This window comes from Rhinolophus hipposideros, assembly GCF_964194185.1.
Source record: "Rhinolophus hipposideros genome assembly, chromosome: 11".
Classification (NCBI taxonomy): domain Eukaryota; kingdom Metazoa; phylum Chordata; class Mammalia; order Chiroptera; family Rhinolophidae; genus Rhinolophus; species Rhinolophus hipposideros.
The window spans coordinates 7,168,696-7,194,150 of record NC_138057.1 but is presented as its reverse complement, the minus strand read 5'-3'; the positions used below and the strand labels follow the sequence as shown (position 1 = coordinate 7,194,150).

Genomic DNA, 25,455 nt, shown 5'->3' with positions numbered 1-25,455 from the left:
ACATTCATTGACATTTAGACACTCCCAAGGGGAAGCTCGTATAACTAGCCATGAAACCAGAAACGAGCAGGCTAACGGGCTGCTCGCCTGGGTCCAGGGAGGTTTCTCACCACCATGGGAGTCTACTCCCAGAGGCAGGGCCGCTATGAAGGGTCTGCAGCTACACTGGGGGCAGCACTGATGCCCAACAAGACAAGCTCCAGGCCTGCAGGGTCCTCTGAGCAGTACCATTCAGGATGCCATCCTGGAACTTCCCAGGGTACAGGCTCTAGCAAAGAACAGCAACTCAGAATCGTGAGGGGTTAGGGCTGCCCTTTAGGCTTCAAGAAGCAGGCCTGGGATATGGAGGGAGAGGGGGCTTCAGGCCAGGTGATTCCCAGCTCACGCTGGCTGGGGGCCGTCTCTCCTTCAGAATTGCCCAGGAGCTGACTGGGAGGGAGAGAGTAAAACCTTCAGTAGGGACAGGTCCGTGAGGCAGCAATGAATCTAGATGGCTCATTCCGATGAGACACCAGCCTGAGGCAGGGGTAGCCGCACCAGAAATGATGGAAAAAGCACAAGTGGGACAGGTCAGAGGGAAGCTGCAGGCAGCCAGCTCACCGTCTGGCTGCAGCCCAAGAACAGACCTGGGGCCAGCTGCAAAGCCACTGGCAGCACCAAACTGAGGCCTGGTGATGACACCCGAAATATACACTATGCTTTGCAAGAGCTCATCTACACACAGTTCAGAGGTGAGCAGCATGTCTTCCTATGACAGCAGGTCACCTGAAGCAGAGGCCGGACGGAAGGCTGAGAAGGGGCTGGAGACCATCATCTCCTAATTCAGGGATATTCCAACTCAGAATGATGATTATTTTCATATTTATAAATATGTAAGTAAATTATTGTCATGATTGCTACAATAAGTGGCAAGCTTTACTTCTCCACTGCCTCCCCTAAAGCAGTCAGTTACCTGGAGCTCACCTGTGGAATTCCAGAACTCTCAAGCCAGTCTTGGAAGATGCTTTCAACAGACAACTCAGGCCTTTAAAAATAAAACAATAACAAGCAAAGGATTAAAAGCACTGCACACAGAAGGGTCTCTCTAACTATTTAGGCACATTACAGCATCGACCTTCTAGAGAAATACCTGTTCTCTGGACAGAGCACCGCTGTCCCAGGTTGAAGCAGTGCAGCTTGTCTTTGGTCAGTAGGATGAAATCGAAGAATCCGAGGCAGACCACGAGAGGTGGCTTTACTGCTCTGAGAGAAACTTTTTGGCTGGGAGCCAACTCAGGGAGGACACGTCATGTTCATAAGACACACCAGGCCTGACAGCTTCCTGAGAGTGGTGCCGCAAGTGAAACCTGAACATTACAGCACTTAGTGCATCCAAATGAAATTCGAACTTTATGGTGACGATGAGCTACGTACGACAAGCAAAAGCGATACAAATCGCTCTTGGAGCACAGAGAGGCTCAGATGAACGGCCTCTGCTTTCCGGCAAGACCACATTCTGCTTTATTTGAAATACTGTGATTACTTGTTACGTCTGGTCCAAAGTCAGCTGAAATCCTTTTGGTTTCATGCCCTGCTGATTTGAATTCTCCTTAAATGTACCAAGTATCCAGTATATTTAGGGTCAAAGTACTTTAGGTTGTGTCTTCCTGTCTTCCTTAAGTTTGAAGCAATTCCTCCCCCATTTCTAGAAAACTCCTGCTCACGCCTGGCACCTCCGCTCACAGAGGCCTTCCATGAGCCTTTTCCAGGTTGTGTGGCATATCCACCAAGCTCTCTGTCCTCTGTGCCATAGCATCCATCATGGTTTGTGACTGAGATTTGTTTGGTTACTAGATTTTAACTGTCTCCTCACTGGATCGAAGCTCTCTGGGATCAGGGTCCACGCCTGTTTTACTCACTTCCTAACCCAGCACTTGAAACAGTTATTGGTATAAAAGAGGATCCTTATGGATGTTTCTTATTTGAATGAATGAAAACATGTTTCACTGTTCACGCAATAGAAATCATTCCTTTTTAAGACAATAATCACCTTTTCCAGTAAGACAGTCCCAAGTTGTTAAGATGTGTATCTTTTTTATTTTACATTTTATATATTACATTTTCTATGTATAGTATTCCCTCCCTTTTTTCCTTTTGGAATTGTAAAAGAAGTTGTGAAAAGATGGGTGCAGTCTGCATTTGTTAATTGAGGTGCTGAAGACCCAGTGCTCCCTTCACCAGGTGGACTGTGCTATGGCCGGGCACAGGGAGACAGGCGGGGGGAGCCATGGGCCTGGGGGCACTGGGGAGGAGGGGCTGACTGCTCTGTCCCCTTCCTTTTCTTCCGCAGGGAGAAGCATGTCACTGGTGCATTTTTTTCCGCTGGCCAGGGCAAGAGCAAAGGCAGCTGAAAGAGGTAACCGCTGCTATTTCAAAACAGAAAAAATACACGGGGGGAAAGAAGGACTAAGCAGGGAAAGTGTTTTGGATTCATTTTCAAGATGATACCCACCTGTGGTATTAGGCTGGGGCAGGGGAGAGGGCAGAAGTGAAGCTGGAGGAGATCAGTGTTTCCCCGAAAATAAAACCTAGTCGGACCATCAGCTCTAACGGGTCTTTTGGAGCAAAAATTAATATAAGACCCGGTATTACATTATACCTTATATTATATTGTTATATTATATGATATTGTATTATAATTTATAAAATATTTTATAAAATATTTTTTATAAAATAAAATTATTTTTTATAAAATATAAAAATAATTATTTTTTATAAAATAAAATAATGTTTTATAAAATATTTTATATAACATAATACAATATCATTTTATTTTTAATAATATTTTATAAATTTTGTAATATTTTACAAAATATTTTAATATAATGTAAGACTGAGTCATATTAATTTTTGCTCCAAAAGACGCATTAGAGCTGATGGTCCGGCCAGATCTTATTTTCAGGGGAACACAGTGGTAAAACCCCCGAGTCCGCTGGTCGAGGTTCCCAGACTCAGTGGGGCTGCAGGACATGCCTTGTATGAAAGGTCAGGTGCTGTCATCCCTGGGCCTGTCCCCACTGCTTCTCTGTTGTCATTTAACAGCACCAAACTGAGTGCAAATGGCCAAGCCCCCTCCATAAGCTGTGAGAGTGTGGGAGTGTGGAAGTGTGTGTGTGCACTCATGTGCCTGTGTGTGAGTGTGTGTGAACACACACTGGGGCAACTGGATGAGAGGAAGCAGCTCTCAGAGCTGCTATGATTCTTTCTTGGACTGGATTTACTTGGTGGGCAGCAGGGAGAGGTGCTGGAAATGCCCTTAGTTGGCATAACTACTCTGCCAGGAGGAGGAAAGTGGGGTTGAAGGGGCCACTTTAGATAAGTGTCCAAGGAGGCGTGAAGTTGTTTTCTGATGGAGAGTGTGAGGCTGGAAGGTTAAGAGACATTTTAGAATTTCCATTGAGGACAAGATGCTCAGTGAAGCCCTGCTCTTCTTTGAAAGGAATGTAGACATTCCCAACTTGTCTGGCCGGAGAGGGGGTGGGGAGGGAGGACCAAGGTCAGGTCACTTGTGGGGGTCAAGTTCCTGCCCTGGGGGACGAGCTGCTGGGGAGGCTGTAGGCCTTCTCTGTGTCTGCCCTGATTTAGGGGCAAGGGCCCGTTTCTTCTCTGTCCTTCCCTCACTGGTGCTTTTCCCTAAGCAGCTCATTCTCATTCGCTTCTTTTCCAGCCAGACAGGACACTCCTGTGTCTGGAGCCCCAGGGTCCTGTCACCGGACCTTCAAGGGATACTAAGGAGAGCCCTAGCAAGAGGCTGACTCCGACCTGAGCTTCACTGTGCTGTGGCATTCTAGGAAAACGTTAGTCTTAAGCCTTCTCCAACTTCAGAGGAAGATGGAGAATTTAGAAAGAATTTAGAAAAGAGTAGGAGTGATGATCAAAGAGGGAGGTCAAGGGCACTGGGATTAAATATCCTGAAGTAGAGAAGTCTGGGGAGTGACTTCATAGCCATTTCCGAGTGATTCCACAAAAGATGGTGAACAGCTGTTGTGCATGCCCGTGGAGGAGTACGTAAGAGGACACGGACATAAATTTCCTTCGGGGATACAGCTTGAAGACACTTCTTTAGGGGTGGCATGGAGAGGGGCTGGGGAATTGAGTGCTGGAATGTTACTGAGTGAGGTCCAGGTCTTCACCAGAGACTGAGGATAGGCAGAGGCTTCTCTATGTGCCAAACACTCGGTGGATACCCACTGGGCACAAAGGAAGGAGGGAGGGAGGGAGGGAAGGAAGGAGGGCACAGACTGGGGCAGGCTAACATGGGAAACCCCAGTGCCAGGCTGTCTGACAGGGGCACAGAGGACGTAAGTCAGAATGCTGCCTGTGCCTGTGGAGAGATGTGGGGACCTACATGTATGGAAGAGGCTCTGACTGCTTCAGGAAGGAGGACAACAGGAGGTGTATTAGGGGAGTCTTCTTAAAGGAGGCAGGCTTGAACTGTCATGGAGGAAAGCTGTGTTATTCTGAACAATGGGGCCGGACCAGTAGAAACGGAAGAAAAGTACAGGCAGGGCAAGGAGAGCAGAGGCAGTAGCCAGAGAAATGGCCGGCGGGGCTGGCACATAGCATGAGATGGGAAAGGAACTGGGGTGTCCTGTGAGGCCCCTGAAGTCTTGCCATTGAGCCATGGCTTCAAGGAAACTCAGAAGCAAGGCTGCAGAATGGCATGAACAGAATGGAGCTGAAGAAGAATAACTGAGAGAGAAGAAGCTGGAAGCAGGGAGACTAAAAGGGAGGCTGTGAATATGTTCAAACGATAGGTGACGGGAGGAGGCCTAAATGGGGGTGGGACGCAGGGGATGAAAGTGGAGGGCAGTGCTGGACGAGTCCTGCTGGAGGGGTGAGAGAGGGCGTGAGCACAAGGGGCCCCCTGGCTCTCTGCAGGATACTTTCCATGGAATGTGTACGCCCACGTACAATGCACACCACAGTCTACAACCTGGACAACCGGCCAGGCCAGGTGAGGGTTATTTCACTGGAAAGTATTAAGACAAATTTTCCTTTATCGTATCTAGTATTTGCACACACACACATACTATTATACAGTGGCACCAAAAACAAAACAAAATGCCTCTATCCACTGCCATGTAAAGGTGTAAAAGGAGTAGTTCTTGCTTACTGAACACCTACTATATACCACACACTACAAACAAAATCTCATTTAAACTTTACAATATCTGTGCAAGACAAATATTATTATCCCTATCTTAGTGGTGAGCAAATAAAGCTTCCAAGAGGTTAAGGGGCTTATCCAAGGCCACACAGTGACTATGAAGAGTAGGGATTCCAACCTACACTGTCTGGCTGCAGAGCCCCTTTTCTTTCTGTGCTGAACTCAGGCATGCTGAAACATCACTTTATGATTATGGTGCAGACGAGCCTGCTCCAAACAAAGCTGACTCCTCCTTCTTGCTCACATCTCTCTTGCTGAAGATGGTCGGGCCTCTGCTGCTGTTGCCCTGTTTGTCTGCACTTGGATTAGAGTTCTGACGAGATGGGGAGACCCGTGAGAGGGGCAAAAGAGTGAAGGCAGGAGAGTTCACTGGTCAGCTGCATCCAGGAGCAAAAGACACTCCCTCTTGAGGGAAGAGAACATGTGTTTTCAGATCACTTTCCTCTGGAAAGGTTCAAAGCATCTTACAACCATTATCACTTCATTCCTCGTAATATCCTTGTGAAGTGGGTGTCAATTGTTGTGCGGCTTTTTAGCAGATGGAAAAACTGCAGCATAAGAAGACTGGTCAACGTCAACCCAGACAAAGGGCTGAAGACAAGATGGGGCTCCCAGACTCCCAGTCTCAGCGCCGCACCTAGGCCTGTCTGCAGATCGCTAACGTGGAGTAGGTGTTACACTCCGAGAGGAAGATGGAAGCGTTAACTCCAGCTGCTAAAAAATTGTTCTAGGATCCTCTAAGTGGCCTTACCTCCCAAGGAAATTATGAGAGACTGCGTGAAAATGCTTAATTCTCAGGGAAGAAATGGACTGCATGTTTTAGGAAAAAAAGATAACGTGTTCGTAGCTTTTGCTGTTTGACCGTAACTATTGAGATGACGGTGCAGGAGAATTTTTAGGTCTGGGTGTGGATGTACAGCAGTGGTAAAGCGGAAAGCTGACTTTTTCTAACCAAGACACGCAGAGTCTAATCCCCCTCCCTCCCAGGTTATAAGGCTTAAATCATCACAACAGACAAGCAGACACATTTCCACCTCCCTGGGACCCAGGACTTACAGGAAATTACTCTTCTGCATGTCTGATCACTATGGAAATTGATTTTGTACGGACAGCTAACAATACACAGACTCATCTACATGCCCTCAGGACCTGTGCCAGAGGGCGGCACTTCCGGCTCCTGACTGGGCTCCTGACTGAAGCCTCCAGGGTCTCGGGAGCAGCAGGTGGGTCAGTCCTCAGGCTAGGGAGATTCCTTGCTGAACTCCAAAGTCCCGCAGGGCAACTCTGTGTGTCAGAGTTCCGTCTGCAGGCCCTGTGAGCTATAAATGCGGTCACATGCTGTTAATGCAACAGGGGAAAGACTATGTTGGCCCGCCTGGCCCGAGGTTGCTTAGAAGCCCAGCAAGGGACCGACAGCTCTGGTCTTCGAGACGTTCAAGTACATAGAAGTAGCTCAGGCTTGTGTGGAGATGGCGGTGCACGTGCCGTGATGCTCCTGCAGTGGGTGTCTGAGGGTGGGCTGACCAGGATGGGGAGGAATCAGTCAGCCATATCTGCCACCTGTGCCTGTGGACTTGTTGCTGATCGGGAGAAATGTCTTTATCACTCCTAAAAGATCTAAAGATCACGTTCTATCCGAGCTTCTGAAGGAAAGCCCATGGTCCAGCACCTTGCACATGAACTTAGGGATAAATGGAAAAAACCTTGGGAGTTCGGGAACAAGACGGAGGCAAGCTCTGGGAACTTCAGTGCTGAGTCTGAAGTGGAAAAATGCTCTTATTCTGGAACACAACCTACCTTCTGTGTGGGTTTTAAATTTCAGTAATTAATGTTTTTAAGTGTCCTCTCCACATGTGGTCACAAGCCACGTACAACGCAAAGCCATGCACATGGTTATTTATTTTCCTAATCAAACAAGTTATTTGTGCTTGGGTAGATAATGAAGGTTGCTGACGCAACATTTTATAACACAAGTACACCGAGCTCCGTGGGGGAGGAAAAGTATTGAATTAAAACCAACACAAATACAATAACTGACGAGCAAAGAACCGGCAGCTGTTGATACTGTTGCAGTATCAGGTGGCAGGGTACATTGGATAAGGATTTGTCTGGATTTCCTTCTAAGCATGTCTAGCTTTTCCCTCCATTGGTCTCATAAAACATCAGCTTTTAAACAAACCTCTCACTGAAGATGTTGAAAACACAACTCATCTCCCTGCCTCCACTTTCAAATGCTTTCCCTCCCACTCCCTCTTTGCCACACGGATTCCCGAGACAAAACAGCTGCCCCAGTATCTCCAGCTTGACTTCAGATGAGACTGAGTGGCCAAGAGGGAAAGGTCAGGCTCATGTTGGACTCCTCCATTCCCCTTTCACAACCCGTCACCCAATCTTATCTGTGGCCCTCTGCAATCTCTCTCAGATTTGTTCATTACTCTCAAACCCCACTGCTGCCACCACCATCCCTGCCTTGGTTCCAGCTCTAGAACTCTTGAGTGAACTGCTGTATTGGTTTCTAATTGGTCTCCTGACCTCTAGTTCTCCCCACCCCCACCTATCTTCCACACTGCCGCCCAGAGCATCTTTCCAATCTGTAGATGGCACTTCTCTACTTAAACCTTCACTGGTACCTCTGCCTAAAGGCTGGAGGCTAGGACTGCAGAGACCTTTCTTCATGCACCCAGGACTGGGAAGCTCCCAGAGCACTTACTACACTGAGTCCTGATGACCTGTTCACAGATGTCTTCAGCAGATAAAAAGACCCCGGAGGGCTAGGCATGGAATTTATTCCTTTCTGTTCCCTAGTGTCCAGCCTAAAGCCTGGTTGGGAGGTGCTCGACAGAGAATGTTAAATCGAATTACATTTGAATGTTGAATGGAAGCGAAAGGACAACGCAGAGGCAGTATGACACGGAGGGCGCTAGCTCCGAATACTGACTGGCTGGTCTCTGAAAAACCTCTCCCTCTTCAGAACAGCTCGCTCAAGTGCCTAACAGATGTGCCTGGGGATCATTTTGCAAAGGGGCCAAAGATTAGAGGCTCCAGGGATAGGTGTGGGGCCTTTGGAGACCTAGATAAAATTGGTACAATATGCGGCATAGGTAACAGGGTAAACAGTTTCAATAGCTGAATTAGATTCTGAGATTAGTTAGCAGGAAAGAAGATGTTTGAGTTTCAAAAAGTATTCCAGTATACTTGCTGAAATAGGTTTACTGTGCGAATGAAATTGCCTTAACTGTTAAGGTGAATTTTAAAAAGAAGCTTAAACCTGCTAGCCAACACAGGATCCTAACTGGGAGAGGTATCCCTCCCCTCAAAGGAGAAGGTTGGTGATTGCTGGTCACCATTAAACAGAGACGCTGCTCTTAACTTCCACAATCACAACAAAAGTTTCTTTGTGGGCCCACAGTGTGTCACCTCAATAAATATTCACAATGATAAAATCCAGGTCCCCCAGAGCCAGAGGGCTCAGGGCCATCAAATGAACTCCATAACCTTATTAGGAAGAGGGTAAAAAGAAAGACTTCCCAAACTAAAAATGCACTGTGTTGCCTCCATGAAAATTACTGTATTTGTGCCCAAAGAAGTTATTCTGAAAGACTGCATCGTCATTACTCAGAAACAGACTTCGGTAATAGGAGGCATTTCTATTAATTTTCTTTTCTTCTTTTTCTCCCCACTGCATTAGCTCCTAAGGAAACCACTCCATTCTATCAGCATACCTGAAAAGTTATTCCAGGGTAGGTACAAAAGAAAAGAAGAAAAACAAATCTTCCGCGTAAACTATTATTCTTGACCTTAGGAATGATGACCATATCTGATGTGATTTTTGCATTAAGAAAACGCGTATTTCTGCTTAAAAAGAACAGATGATAAATCTGAACTATTTCAGACCTTCCAAAACAGCCACACACTTCCTTCAAACAGCCTCCTGACAAAGCTAATTTTCTTGGCGAATGACTGCAGCCCCATGCAGTCTCCCTGGGTACGACTTCCTTCAGCAGCCAAAGGCTAACAGGAAGGTATAGAAATCCAGGAATTTATCAAACAGCACGGCTATGTTCATTCTGTATGATGCACTGTCTTGCTTTATGTGTGTGTGCTCCCACCTGATTTTTCATAGAAGCCTAACAACAACACGCGTACCTGCTGAAGCAAGAATTGGAGGCAAAAGGTCGAAGATAGGGACTTTAAACAGAAATGCAAAGCAAAAATCTAATTCTCAGAAACCAATCTCCACATCCTCATGGTCCTGGACCCTCCCCTGAATTTCACATCCCCTCCTCGTCACATGAGGCCTGACACCTCACCTTTAAGACCCCCAGAACAGGCTGCCTGTAAGACAGACCGGTGGACCTGGAGGCGTCTAACCTTGCATGGATCTAAGTCGAGGTCTGTGTGAAACAATTCATTTCTACATTTGAAAATGTGTTCTGAGCAGAAAAACATGGCTAAAACTGGATGTAGGTCAGAAAGGAGAGTAATGTTGGCTCTTCTTCAAAGTAATGTTTAATTTCTCAAGATGCCTCCTTTAATGTCTGAATACCAATTTTGCCATTAGAAGTTTATGTTTCGGGGTGTTCACTTTGAGTGCCTCAATTAAGATGGGCAATGCGAAGGAAAGGGTTGGAATGAATCTAATCTAGACGTTCCTCCTTGGATGCCTGGAGGTGGTCAGCCAGACTAAAACGGGATACCTCCCCCTCCAAGGAAAAGGGTGTCTTCCTTTCCAGGGCAGTGACTCGTACTGCGGGGAGCGTGGGCGAGAGCCTGACAGCCCTCATCCAGTCTGCGCTAGCTCCCTTGCCAAGTAAGGCATCTTGGAAAGTTGCATAACCTCTGGGAGCCTCAGTCTCCTCATTTCAAACACTGTGGATGAGAGCAGAGGTTCCAGAGCCAGGCTGCCAGGGAGCAAACCCCAACCCCGCCACATCCAGCTGTGAGGGCCCTGGCGCTTCCTCAGACCCTCGGTACCTTAGTCTTCCTGTTGTAAAACTGGGATGGAAACACAACGCACCAGATAGTGGTGTTTAGAGGGTTAGCTGAGGCCTGCATATAGTAACCTCCCAAGAGAACAGGCTTATAATAATCACGATGATGATGATGGTGATGGTGATGATAATGATGATGGTGATGGTGATGATGATGGTGATGATAGTGATGATGATGGCGATGATGGTGATGGTCATGGTATATTAGTGATGGTGGTGATGATGGTGATGGTGATGGTGATGATGATGATGGTGGTGATGGTGATGATGGTGATGGTGATGATGGTGGTGGTGATGGTGATGATGAAGGAGGAGAGTGCTGTAATGGATCCAGTGATGTACTCTATGTAAATCCTGTATGCGTGCCTAATGCACAGAAGATGATTACTGTTACAACTATACCAATCATTAATTGAGAACCAGCTTCTCATATATGTTATCCCCTTTGACACTCCGTGAAACCCTGCCAGAGAGGGTAGAAAACAGAAATTTGATGGGATGAAGTTACCTGCTCCAAATGCTATCATTGGGAAGGGGCAGAGCTGGGGTTAGAACCTCAAAAGATCCTGACTTCCAAACCCGGACTCTTATCACTACACTATTTTTTTACCTTCAATTAAACAGTGTTTCCTCATGTTAGGTCACGTTAAGTAGAGCCACCCTAACTTTTAGAACTTTCTTCTCCTCCGTTCTTTTCCATGGCAGCTGACACCACAGTGTCCTTGGCTTGCCTCAGATACCACTTTGGGGGCTCGCGACTCAGGGGCTCCACTGTGCCCGCTGGCTCCCAATATCTACGTGGCCCCATTACAAAATTTTGTCGATCGTCCCAGGACTCCTGCTGGCTAGGCTAGGTCCCTGCCTCTATTAAAAGAGGAAGATTGAACTTTCTCAGTTGTAACAAGCTCAACAATGGTAGGGTCATTTTAAGCATTAAAAGTAAAACTGGGCTCTTAATTCCTAAATTGGTCCTCACCTTTTTTCTTCTGGGATGTTCTCCAACAGCATTTGAAGGAAATCCTGGAATGAGAAAAAAGCAAACCATTAACGATATCCTTCAATGAATAACTGCCAGGAGTCATGCCAGAGACCGAGAGTTCCCAGCTGCTCACAGCTCACCTGCTAGAGAAGCTAGGCCTATGCTGAATTCTTAGACTATATACTCAATTTATTAATTTACCAGGGCTTTAATCCAATCAGTTAAATAGATTTGTTTTGTAAAAACTACAAACAAATGGAAAAATGTAATGTTTGTTACTTTGACTTAACCCAGTGTATTTCATTTTGTGTTTCACTTTGTTCGAAAGGTTGGCCATAGCATAGAGCACAGCCCCTCTGTACTTAACCCGTTCTCCTTTTCATGAGCATTCCCTAGAGATCTTGTCACATACTGAACAATCTCAACTCTCCGAGGCTAGTGACTAACTAGACAATTAATATCCTAATGGAGAAATAAAGATATCACAATTCCAGAAATTGTTCACGGTCCCTGCCTCCATCTGCAGCCTCTTTTAGGGCCACTGTGCAAATCCTCATTTGCTTGACATTTAGGATGCTTCAATAATAGAGTTTTTTAAATCTAAAGGCACGACTTAACACACACACCCACTGTTTCCTTTACTATGGAAAATTTCAAACACATTCAAAAGTAGATAAAAGAGTATAATTAACCTTCATGTGCCCATCAACCCACAGCCAATCTGCCCCATTCACTTATCCGCCTCCTGTATTAGTTGGAAGTGAATCACAAATATTACATAATTTCATCAATCAATGTTTCAGTAAATAACTCTAAAAGATAAGGACTCTTTTAAAACATAACTGCAGTACTACAGGGCCCGAAAAAAATTCACACACCAATGTTCAAAATCACACTTATATTTAATTTGCACCTTGAATATTGTGACCAATCTTTTTAGTCCGTCTAATTCGGGAATCTTGATTTGGTCTCAACTAAGTTTGTCAGATAAAATATAGGATGCCCAGTTAAATTGGGGGCATACTTACACTAAAAAATTACTTATTTGGTGTTTATCTGAAATCCAAATTTAACTGGGTGTTATGCATTTTTATTTGCTACGTTAGTGTTAACGTAGCAAATCCCATCATCAGGAAGTTTGACAGGATATATTTTGGAAAAATAGAGAACATGAGGCAAACACGAATAATATTGAACTTTCTTGGGATCTACACTTGAAGTTTTTCTTTTAATAAATTGAAATCTTTTAAAACAAGTCTTTCGAGAGGGCACATGTGTGTAAGCTCAGACTACCAACGATGACACTGCTCAATGAGCACCCCTGCAGGGGGAAGCCCCTCCTGCTCCCGGACGCAAAACCAAGCCTGTAGAGCCAGGGTCAGTGCAGGGCTCTGAGGAGATCCATTGACCTCAGAGTGGGAGCTGGAAGCAGCAGCGCAGACCTTCGGATTACAAACATATGGAATTCTAGAGGAATGGAAGTCTGCAAACAATTTGTATGACAAGGTGTTCTTTTTCTATCATCGCACTAAGCATAGCCATCACTACGCCGGTGAAGCCAGCCATCCCTTTCTTTGAGTTTATGGGTGGTTAGGTCCATTTCTTCCAGAGGCAAAGTCTCCCCATGAAGGGCACTAATGAAAAATTTATTTTTTGCAAACTCTGTTTTCCTTCTAAGGCTTTACTTGTCTATTGCTGCTTCACCTCAAATAAATGATACAAAGAAAACCAAAAGTAATATGTAAAGCATGGATCATGCAGTCAAAACTGCAAGGGGATAACCCAAAATAGAATAATGCCTCAAATCTTCAGTTCTTTCTTGCAATGGATACAATGTGTGTGGGGGGAGGGGGTGCGGACATACCAAAGGAAACAAGAGCAATATTTACAATGTGAAGAATTACTTTTGCTTGAGGTTCTCAAAGTCATTATTTTAATTATTATTTTGTAAAAATGTTGAATTAGAAATTAATTTATCACAATCTGATATATTAATAGATTACTTTGCAGATATTTCATTGGCAAAGTAGTATTCTTGCTTCTTAAAAATCCAATTACTATAAATATAATTTCTTACTAATTTCACTTCATTATCTCCTTATAGCCCATATCAACTTATCCCATATTTGTCCATAATTTATGCTCAATTATGTAGGGGGGAAATTACATTAACTCAATGGCAACAGAGAGAATTTAATTGCATAAGAACCAGGAAATGCAGAGTTAACCTTAATTCTGCCTTTCTGCATTTTCCAATTACAATTGGATCTTTCTTTACAAAACTGCAGAGCACAGTGTTCTAGAATTTTGTGTGAATATTAGAAAAATACAGGAGGTCCCCAAGAAAACCTGCTTCATTTTTAAAAAAAGATACCTATCCCATCTCCAAGCAGGTGGCCATTAGCCTCTTCCTGCCTCAAAGCTGAGATCTGCATGCCACACAGTAGCTAGATGGAGTCTGCCAACCAATGTGGGGAGGACAGGTCTTAGGGGATAACACTGGGTCACAAAAACCCAACACCTCCAGCATCTCTAATGAGGCAGGATAGGTAGCCTAGGAAATTGACAACCCCCTCCAGGATACAACATGAGGTGCCTCACTGGTAACACAAGTAACAAGCAACTGTATCCAGCACCCATAGCTGGAGAAAAACAAGAACCAGTCTCATCCAGCTCAGTTAATCCCTATGACTGGGACCTGACCTTTAGCTAATCATAATGTCATTATAATCTCATTTACATTGTGGTTGCTATGACTCCCATCATGTACCTGATGCCGTGACAGTTCCAAAAGAACCAAATAAGGAAGAAAAAGCGGGAAAGTGAGGATCCCACCTACTGGGAGGAAACCGATGGGCCACGTCAATGGGACGTCATGGATTTCAGCCTCCGGGAGATATAAATACCCCGGGTGAGAGCTTTATCTGCACGACTCACTCTCTGAATTCACCCACAGTTCCCTCTGAAGTGTGTACTTTCGTTTCAATAAACTTCCTGAGCTTTCTTGCATCTGTCTCGCTCCTGAATTCTTCCTCGTGCTGAGACAATAACCTGGTCGCCACTGCTGCTTCCAGTTGAGTCCCCTCTTGGACGTCCTGTGAGCCTCCGGTGACACTAAAATGTGGTGCCTGTGTTCCCAAAGGCCATGTGCATGTTCTAGGTGTTCTTCTGTCCTGGAATCCACCCAATCCAAGAAGACACCTGGTCTCATCCAGGCAGTCACTGTACTATCTATCAGTGGAATCAGTCCACTTGGGCCTTCTTACTCCTTTCACAGGCCTAATTTTTAACAGTGAAATGCTAGTTTTCATGCTGTGTGTGTGTGTGTGTGTGTGTGTGTGTGTGTGTGTGTGTGTGTACTGGCATATGTCCCTGGAGGGAAATCATCATGGAAGCTTTTCTCCACTCTCCACAACAACAGAATGAGATAACAAGGAAGATTATGATTATCTATCATGATTACTCCCTCCCTCACCACCTCTTTTTAATTCTCTTATCCATCTTCACTCTTCCCTTCAGTGTATTGGCACTTTTATAAAAGCAACTTAAAAATTTTAATTGGACAAGGAGGGCTTTCCTTCAAAGCTAATTCTAGGATCATTGACAGGATTTACGACATTGATATTGATCTAGAATTATTGACAAAGTCAGCTGGTGACAAATGCCACTTCTACAGTATGCCTGAAAAAAATAATTAAAACCAAAGGCAAAACAACAACAAAAAATCCCTGCTGTTTTGACAGAGAGCTGGGATGAAATTTTATCTCTATCCCTGGCAACTGTTACAAGTCCACACCCCAGTCAAAAAACACATTCTTTAGGAATTTTTTTTCCCCATTTCCTACTATCCTAATAATCTATACACTAATCAGATCAGTCCCAGACAGCTTCTTTTGATTCACACCTAACAACACTACATTAAGCATTATGATTTTAAAAAAACTACACTGATTTTGGTACATGGCAATTTGGTAATTATTTCTCAGTCCTGGTGAAAGTACTCAATAAAAAGCAGGTGCATGTAGATGCCACTGGATAAACTGTCATTGGCATGATAATTACACAGGATTAGTAATTTCTGTCAGATGTTTTATGAATAATTACTTTGGTCATGGGGAGAGGGAGGTAGGAAAGGCAAAACAAACAATCAACATGTTGAAGCAAGGACAGTGTTGGCAGGGGAAGAATTGAGAAGAAATGAAATGGTCAGGAAGAAATCACTGTCAAGCTCAAGAGAACAGTTTTAATTGTGGCTAGAAAGATGATAATACTAAAATGCTGGAGAGGTGGGGTGTTCAAAAGGAAAGGATTAAGAAGTAAATTGGAAAACAAAGAAATTGGGACTTCTGAGTAAAGAAACTGCATCACAGCCTTCCTCGTCAATAACTAACTAGCAACATCAACAAAAACACAATCATTAAAAAAAAATCATCAAAAACTTCACCAGCAGCATCCAAACAAGGAAAGATGTACACCCCTGTAGCATAAACTTCAAAGAGACAACTAAGGAAAGAAATATAAGATTCCAACACAGCTTCCAACCTTCCCCCTGCACCACCTCCAACCTCATGCTTAGCAGTAGTGGGACTGGTGAATTGCCCAAACCCTGAAAATTTTAACAAATACCCACACATTTGGAAAGAAACAGGAATACCTTTACCTTTCCTCTTTATTGACTGGGAAGAAATGAAAATGTTTGTTGGAGAAAGGTGAGCAATGCCTGGGAAATAAACAACTGAGGATGACATTCTGATGAATTGTACAGGTTCTACAGCTCCAAGCTGAATTGGTGGAACCATGTTAATTGACAGAATAGCTGCAGTGGGAAAAAGTTGCAACCAAATTAGGTAAAGAGAGTCTTGACTGGGGACACGTAACAAAATTTTGAGAGTTAGTGGAGCCAGTTCTTGCAACAAAGGCTATATACAGCTCCAAGGAGCTCTTCCCCTTCACCTCCTCCATGCATAATATACAAGCTTCAAACTGTAGCTCTGAGGGGAAGAAAAACATGTCTAAGACAAGTTGGGAGAGAAATCAAGGATAATGTTCCAATACATATGAGAATAGAGAAAAGGTCAGGGCAGTGCTACTCATGCTAAGAATGAGCAAGAAGAAAAGTATGACAACTATGCAAACTAATACAAGGAAAACACACATAAAGAGAGAGACAGAAATAAAAAGCATATCATAAAAGACAAAGAATCCAGTCTTGAAGAAAACATAATCCAAGGAACAGAAGAAAACTCTCCATGAATGCATTACACTATAAATTAAATTAAATTAAATACAGGACAGCCTGGTGGCTCAGGTGGTTGGAGCTCCGTGCTCCTAACTCCAAAGGCTGCCGGTTCGATTCCCACATGGGCCAGTGGACTCTCAACCACAGGTTGCCAGTTCGATTCCTCGAGTTCGGAAGGGATGGTGGGCAGCGCCCCCTGAAACTAAGATTGAACACCGCACCTTGAGCTGAGCTGCCCGCTGAGCTCCTGGATGGCTCAGTTGGTTGGAGTGTGTCCTCTCAACCACAAGGTTGCCAGTTCCACTCCTCGACTCCCACAAGGGATGGTGGGCTGCACCCCCTGCAACTAGCAATGGCAACTGTAGGACCTGGAGCTGAGCTGCGCCCTCCACAACTAAGATTGAAAGGACAACAACTTGACTTGTAAGAAAAGTCCTGGAGGTACACACTGTTCCCCAATAAAGTCCCGTTCCCCTTTAAAATAAATAAATAAAATAAATTAAATTAAATACAATATCATAATAAGAACATAAATTCAGTAAAAAGAAAGCCAAAGAGAAAGTCACAAAACAACAAAATGAGATGAAAAGAGATTTTAAAGAAAAAAATAAATAAATTAAGGACCAAAATAGTACCAGCATAGAAACATTAATAGAAACAGCAAGGGAAAGAACAGCTATAAAGTAAAATTAATAAAAATAATAATGTTGCTTGAGATAAACACATGCCACGAAGAAAAAAAGACAAAAGCAATTAGAAAATAACAAGTATGGAGGACAAAGATGATATAACATAAGGATAAGTGGTCACCTGCAAGGAAAAAAAAAATGCATCCAAAGATATAATAAAGGTAATTTTACTGAAAGAAGAAAGAATAGACACTGTAATTAAAAATTCACAGTTTCCAAAGGGGGGGGGGGGACTGATACAGACTCACGAACATCAAGCCATTTTCTGATTAATTTTTTTTTAATCTTTGATAAAACGTCAAAGATAAAGAAAGAATTCTTCTGTCATCTGAGTGGTATAAAGAGGGAAAAGTAGGCTGACTTCAAAAGTTTCAATAGCAGTATTTAATGCCAGAAGTTTTTAATCCACAAAATTCTGAGGAAATGAAAATGCAACCTAAGAATATTATACCCAGCTAGTTTGTAATACAAATATAAAGGCAACAAACAAACATTCTCAATTAAGCACATAAGAACTCATAAATCAGCGAACCAGTGAGTCTGCCACTTGAACATCAATTTGATATCAAAATTCATCCAACAAAGAGTTGAGTCAAAATAAAGCATTCATGAGTATAGAAGCATAGTACAATGACTGGTGGTGAATTCTGAAATCCTTTAAATACAAGCTAAAGCTAAACAACTGTGAAAACTATGGTTACAGCATATACTATAAATGATATGAACCTTAACTATGCAAAATTTTAATTAAGAAAAATTAAAAGTTGGGGGGGGATAGTGGAAGTACATAACTGCTGATTTCCTCATCTTTTACAAAAACAAATAAACTGATTGATGCTTTCTAAAAATAAAATATATAGCTAAAGAGAAAGAAAGAATTTCAATCTTTTAAAGATTTTTTTTGTAATCGTGTTTTTTAATCCTAGAAGCATCATTTAGGAAACGATCTCTCACATTTATCTGAAGTTCAGGAAAGTCCTTTCTATTCATTTTACTTTCTTTTTCATTTGCTAAATTCAAGTAAACTAAATTTAAAACATGTCATTAAAGAGCACATGTAATATAATCCTATTTTTATAAAATGATTTCTAAATATATCTTTGTATCTATACATGTGTGTACACATGCATATATACTATACATACACACGAGGTGTGATCAAACAATACAGTAAATGTTTAAACCAAAAAAAAAATTTTATGGTAAAAGACACATTACCATTAATCCCACTCAAAATTCTCCCCACTGGCTTTGAACACACTTATACCATTGTTCTTGCTACTTTCTGAAGCAGTTCTGGAAGTCCTCTTTCATGAGTATCTTTAGTTGCACTGTTGTCGCTGCCTGGATGTTCTGAATTATTTTGACTTTGGGGAAGAGCCAGAAGTCGCACGGTGCCAGATCCAGTGAATAAGGTGGATGAGGACCATCATCTTTTTATTTGACAGAGATTGCCATATACCAGAAGCAATATGTGACATGGAGCATTGTCATGATGGAGGATGATTTACACCACACTTTAAAACACACCTTCTCTCAACCGTAGCTCACACCCGACTGACTGCACCGAACAAGTTGAAATTTGTCACACACTGTACTAAGGTTTGACCCGCCGCTTCCCGTATTGTAGAGCTCTGCCTTTTGGTTGGATGGCACTCGGCGGCAGCATTCACTGTATTTTGTGATCACACGGAAAGGCTCCATGTCACACATCGCTTCTGGTACGGAAATTTCTGTCAAATGAAAACATTACAGTGTAGCCTCATCCACCTTATTTACTGGATCTGGCACCGTGCGACTTTTGGCTCTTCCCCAAAGTCAAAATGACCATGAAAGGTAAATGTTTTGAATCAATTCAGGACATGAAGCAGCCATGACACTGCAACTAAAGACATTCATGAAAGAGGACTTTCAGAACTGCTTCAGAAAGTGGCAAGAAGGATGGGATAAGTGTGTTGGAAGTGAGGGGGCGTATTTCAACGGGGATTAATGGCAATGTGTCTTTTACTGCAATAAATTTTTTAAAAATTTATTTTTTAAAATATATTTGTTGATCACACCCCATGTACATGTACACATACCATATAAAACATATAGAAAGACAGAGAAATAGAGAGTGCAATTTCCAGAATAACATTCAGCTAATATTAATTTAAGGTATTTGGGGAGGGGGGTGGGACTTTGAATAATATTTTATATTCTTCTTTGTACTTTCCTGTATTGCTTGAATTTTTTAAAAAATGAGTATATGTCAATTGAAAAAGCAATAACTTCCAAACTTATTATGAGACTGCCATAAGAACAGAAATACAGATAAATGGAATAAAATTGATAGTCCAGAAATAAACTCTTACATTTATGGTCAATTGATTTTCAACAAGGGTGTCAAGATAATTCAATGGAGGGGAAAAACAGTCTTTTCAATAAATGGTCATGAGAAACTGGATATTCACATGCTAAAGAATGAAGCTGGACCATCTACCTCACACAATATACAAAACTAACTCAAAATTGATAAGAGACCTAAATATAAGAGTGAAAAACTATAAAACTCTTAGAAGAAAACATAGGATTAAATCTTCATGACCTTTAATTAGGTGATGAAGAAAATATTAACAAAGCATAATATGATAAGGGACTTGAATCTAGAATGTATAAAGTACTCTTACAACTCAATAATAAAAGATACCCCAAATAAAAAAATCAGCAAAGTTTTTAGACATTTCTCCAACAAAGATATACAAATGGCCAGTAAGCACATGCAAAAGTGCTCAACATCATTAGCTATCAGAGAAATGCAAATTAAAACAATAAGATACCACTTCACACTCACTAGGATGGTTATTAAAAAAAATGAAAACAAGTGTTGGAGAAAGTGGCACCCTTGTGCTTTGCTGGTGAGCATGTAAAATGATGCAACTGCTGTGGGAAACAGTAAGAGAGTGCCTCAAAGTTGAATTAGCATATAATCTAGCAATTCCATTTTTGGGTATATACTCAAAAGAATGGAAAGCAGAGACTCAAACAGATATTTGTGCACTAATGTTCGTTGCAGCATTATTCACAAGAGCCAAAGGCATAAATAACACAACAGAAGAATGGATAAACAAAATGTGGTGTACACATACAACGAAATATTACGTCTTAAAAAGGAAGCAAATTTTGACACATGCTTCAACATGGATGAACCTTGAAGACATTATGCTAAGTGACATAAGACACAAAAGGACAAATAATGTATAATGTCACTTACATGACGTCCCTAGAGTAGTCATCTCAGAGAGACAGAAAGCAGAATGATGACTGCCAGGGACTATGGGGAGGGAAGAACGTGGAGTGATTGTTTAAGGGATCCAAGTTTCAGTTTGGGAAGATTAAAGCATTCTGGAGATGTCTGGTGGTGGTTGGTAATGGTTGCACAACAATACTAATGCACTGAACTATATACTTACAAATGGTTAAAATGGTAAGTTGTATGTATATTTTACCACAATTTAAAAAGTAAAAATCAAAATAAAAAGGGGAATAAAGTACTGATAACATGCCTATAACATGAAACTTGAAGACATGTTGAATGAAAGAAGCCAGTCACAAAAGGCTACATATTATATGACTCCATTTATATGGAATGTCTAGAATAGGCAAATCCTAGAGACAGAAACAGGTTAGTGGTTGCCAAGGGCTGAGGGAAGTTGAAATGGGGAGTGACTGCTAACGAACACGGGATTTCTTTTGAGGGTGATGGAAATGTTTTCAAATTAGATAGTGGAAATGGTGGCACAACTTTGTGATATACTAAAAACAACTGGCTTGTACATTTAAAAAAGATGAATTTTATGGTATGTGAATTATATCTCAATAAAGCCTTTATAGAAAAACCAATAAAGCTAGTATTCAAAGAGAAAAACAAAAAGAAAATCCGAACGATTTGGTGGAAGAACTAAGTGTTCCATGGGAAGTTGAAACCAGAACCTCAGAAGTCATGTAAATGCAATGCACTCATTTAACAATGCAGGATCTTGGTGAGAAGTGGTTTTTAGCAGTAGGAATTTAGGCTAATCAGTCAACCAAACATATAAGACTTCTGAGCCACTTTTCAAGTTGCCTTTCCAAATATGTGTTGAGGAAAACTCCCTCTTCTCTCCATGAAAAGAATGAAAAGAATGTAGACAGGAGGTCTAGCCATCTAGTCTTGTTACACTCACGCTCTTGCCTCCATGGGTTCAGATTATACATGGACATCCTTTACATCTAACACTGTGGACACCGGGAGCTCAAAACTGTACATGAGCACAAATGGCAAATGGCAAAATTACCCATTGATCCAATCTGTGCTGGGGTTGCAGCCTCTATTATCTGTCACTTACAAGCACTGTTTTCAGAGCCGCTCCCTCTCTGTTAAACTTTTTTGCTATGCTCAGCGTGGCCCCACACCTGTATAAGCTGACAGGGTCTTTCTTTGAGCATTTCAGTGCATCTTGTTATTAATCTATTTGAGTATCAAATATACATAGTGTACATACTGTGTGCCAATCATATATTCAGTACCGGTGAAATAAAAGGACTGGTCTGGGCTTGATGAGCGTGTACATAGAATGGAGGGGACAGAAAACAAACAAATGGGTCCATAAATGAAAATACAGAACATATAATTATAAATAATGCAGGGACAATGAAGGCAATGAATAACAGGGTGGCTGCCAATCTGCTTAGCGGGGGTGACTGAGACTGTGGCATTCAAGCTGAGATAAAAGGATAGGAAGGCTCCAACCTTGCAGAATTGTTTTGCTTTCATTTTTAAGGTCACTTGAAATGCAACTATCCACATCACTGTGCACAGGAGCTGTGGGTCACAGACTGTCCCCAAACTATAGGGGTCACCCTCCCTGAAACACTTCCCATGTCCACCTCATTAACTTCCCATTTTTCCTATCGCATTAAATCGTAAATCTTTTCTCTGCTTTTTAATACTCACATAATCTAGTCCCCACATGCCACACCCCCTCCAACTGTACCTCATAGACTCATGAGGACTCATAAATTACCTGGGAAAGAATCAATTGCCCATGAAATGTGTGCACAAATTTTCTTAAAAATGAAAAGTAGGTGTCATCTCCAAGTCTTCTGGCAAGGAATCGGAGAAGGAAATAGCCCTAGAAGAAAGGAAAATGAAGAAGAAAAAATCAATGCCTATCATGGGTTCATCAGAAAATGCTCACACAGTTAACTCTAATGTACCCACCAGAACTTTATGCACATCTAGAATGTTCCATCTGATGTGTCCCAGGCTGCCCTTTCCATTCTTACCGCTAAGGTTGGGCCTAGAAATTATGCACAACTACTTTGCTTTCAATTTATCCGTTGATGGTATCGCATTTTTCATGGTTTACAGGAAGCCTGGATGTCCATCATGGACCCAAAGTGAAGAGGCGCCCAACTCCTCTCTCCCTCAGTTTTCAGAAAAGGCCTTTACAACTTAAAATACATCCTTCTTAGTCCTGTCTTCTAGTTGGAACCTGACAACTTTAAGATCCTGCTCTTTAAAGCAGAGAGAAGGGAGGTTCAGGGCAGAAGAGAGGATATGCCTCACTTTTTGGATATGAAGTGCTTTAACTATTAGAAAATCAGATATCTCTGCCCAGTCAGAAGTCATTTACAATGTTGATGATTTTTTTTGTTTTGCCTCAACCATGTTACTAATCTTCATTGTTTACGTGTACCACGTCTGACAATTAAGTTCACAAACTTGTTGCAAGGATGTTGCTAACCTTTTTTGATATCAGAGGGATTATTCATTATGAATTTGTGCCAGCTGGACAGTTAATGAAGTTTACTATTTGGAAGTGCTGGAAAGGCTGCATGAAAAAGTTAGATAACCTGAACTTTAGCCAACAATTCACGGCTCTTGCATCACAACAGCTCACATAGCACTGTCTGTGAGGGAGTTTTTAGCCAGTGAACAAATAATTGTATTGGAACACCCTCCCTACTCACTTGATCTGGCCCCCAATGACTTCTTTCTTTACTGGAAGATAAAGGAAATACTGAAAGGAAGACATTTTGATGACATTCAGGACATCAAGGGTAATACAACGACAGCTCTGATGGCCATTCCAGCAAAAGAGTTCCAAAATTGCTTTGAAGGGTGGACTAGGTGCTGGCGTCAGTGCAGTTTCCCAAGCGGAGTACTTCAAAGGTGACCGTAGTGATATTCAGCAATGAGCTATGTAGGATTTTTTCTAGGATGAGTTCGTGAACATAACTGTCAGACCTCGTATTACCTGAAAAATGCCACACCCTAATAATGGGCTTCTGCCATTTAGATGCACTTATGCACTTACCTTTAAGTAATGAACCTGCATGAAGACCTTCTCTGGATTGAGCCCATGTTTGACGACAGATGATCCTGAGTCACTCACGTAGCCAGTTTTCTCCTTATTGGGTCTAAAATGATGCAGTGAAATTTTCTTTAAGTATAGCACATTCTTGACTAATTAGACCATATCATTTCAGTTCTTATTTTCAGAGTTGCTCAATAACATCTTAATTCTATTCACTAGTACCAGGTATGATTTAAAACAGTTTACATTATAAATTCATATACTGAACAAGGAGGGATTTATATTTGGGTTGGCAACCTGAGATTGGCTATTGGCAATATTTTATATCATTTTATCCAAGACTAAAGCTTGCCAGGCCCTCAAGGAATCTAAGCTCCAATATGAATTATTTAAGAACCTATGTGCTTGTCTTTTGATGGGAATGATGGACTGGGAAATGCAATGGAAAATGTAGCTTTAGTTGGAAGAGTAAAGAACATATCTTTTTCCCCAAAATTTGAAAGCCCCAATGTTATCCACTTCTCTTGACTGTGTTTAAAAGTAAGGCTCCTTTAAGAAATATTTGTACTCTGAAGCCATTTTAGAATCACAAAAACAAAAGTCATAGAAGCCTATGTTTTTGGAACAGGTGGGGACATTTGTAACCACATACTTCAACGTCCTCATTCCACAAATGAGGGAAATGGAGGCACACAGGGATTAAGTTTGCATCGGAGGTCTCAAGGCTTGTTTTGATCTGTGGTGACATTAGGGCTGAAAACAATGTCTCCTTATTACCTATTAGAGTTTTTTCCATGATGCTCTATGGTTTTAAATATATTTTTTTTAATTCCTGTAAAAATATAGTTGTGTTAGAGTGAAGCTTCAACAACTAGCTAACATCAAAATATGTGACAAGATATTTGCACCTTTCAGCTGTTCTAAAACTAGTCACTCATTGGACAAACACTGAAGAGCATGTGTTGGGGTGAGTGGAAGGCAAGGGCCCACAAGAGGACTGGCACACCAGGGAGGCCAGTGGGCACTGTAAAGGCAGAGTGGTGCAGTACAGGGGGCACGGCCTTTGGAATCCAAAACACCTAGTGTTGAATCCCAACCCTACTTCTTACACCTGTTACTGACTAGCAGGTTAGTTAAATTCTCTAATCCTCAATTTATTCACTTGCAAAATGGGAGTAACCCTACCTATATCCCTAGGTCCTGTAGGGAATAACTGAAATAATACATGCAAAATCCCTAGTGGCAAGGGCTAGGGACACAGAAATTACTCGATAAACTTAACCCTTTTGCCACGACGGTTGGATATATCTAAATGAATATTTCCATACACTGAGTACAGATGGAAACTTCCAGAAAGGAAGTTTAGGAAAGCAGATGTACATTTTTCTATATTTTTGTGTTTTTCAAGAATCAATAATAGGAAATGTTTACATGTAAAAACAACGTCATTTATATACAAAGCAGCTCAAATTGTTATTATTAATATTACATGCATAAAAGTCAAAACATCAACTTTTTTTGTTTTTTTGTAGATTTCTGACACATTTTGAAAAAAAAACTTGAAATCAATGCAGCGAAAGAGTTAATAAAATATTCTAATATTGTTAGTAATAAATATTGCTGAATTCAAGGTTGGTCATTAGATGTTAGAGACAATGTATATAGGTTGTTCTCTCACTTAATCCCATATGTTCACAGCCATAACATACAAGGATGTTGGACATAAATGGAAGTGCCTAAGGATGACCCAGCTGCCAAATCAGCCCTTTTGCAGGGTGCTCTAGTGGCCAAGCAAAGATTAAGTCTCTGCAGAATATTCCAGTACATTGTCCCAACAGACACAAGGCCTGGAACCAGCAGATACCTAAAGGAAAGATGACAACACGCCACTAGAGCAAACTGCATAGTTTTAATTTTTCTACTTGATCCATGACTTACCTACATGACTATACTTGCAGAAATAACTAGTTCCTTTCATCTTCATTTAAGACTCCATTGAAAAGCATC

General features: G+C 41.9%; 1 protein-coding gene across 4 annotated transcripts in view; it reads right to left on the bottom strand.

The window, feature by feature from the left end:
* The window catches only part of AOPEP (aminopeptidase O (putative)), a 359,188-nt gene that overhangs the window by 96,202 nt on the left and 237,531 nt on the right, over positions 1–25,455 (bottom strand). For 3 of the 4 annotated variants that reach the window (XM_081066804.1, XM_081066805.1, XM_081066806.1), the window contains 4 exons: positions 23,449–23,551; positions 22,153–22,260; positions 11,177–11,220; positions 964–1,024 (listed from right to left, as the gene is read on the bottom strand). In XM_081066804.1, coding sequence (XP_080922930.1) covers positions 964–1,024; positions 11,177–11,220; positions 22,153–22,260; positions 23,449–23,551 — 316 coding nt within the window. Of the gene's footprint in view, positions 1–952; positions 1,025–11,176; positions 11,221–22,152; positions 22,261–23,448; positions 23,552–25,455 lie in introns of all 4 variants that reach the window. The other variant, XR_013994463.1, reaches the window with a different exon arrangement.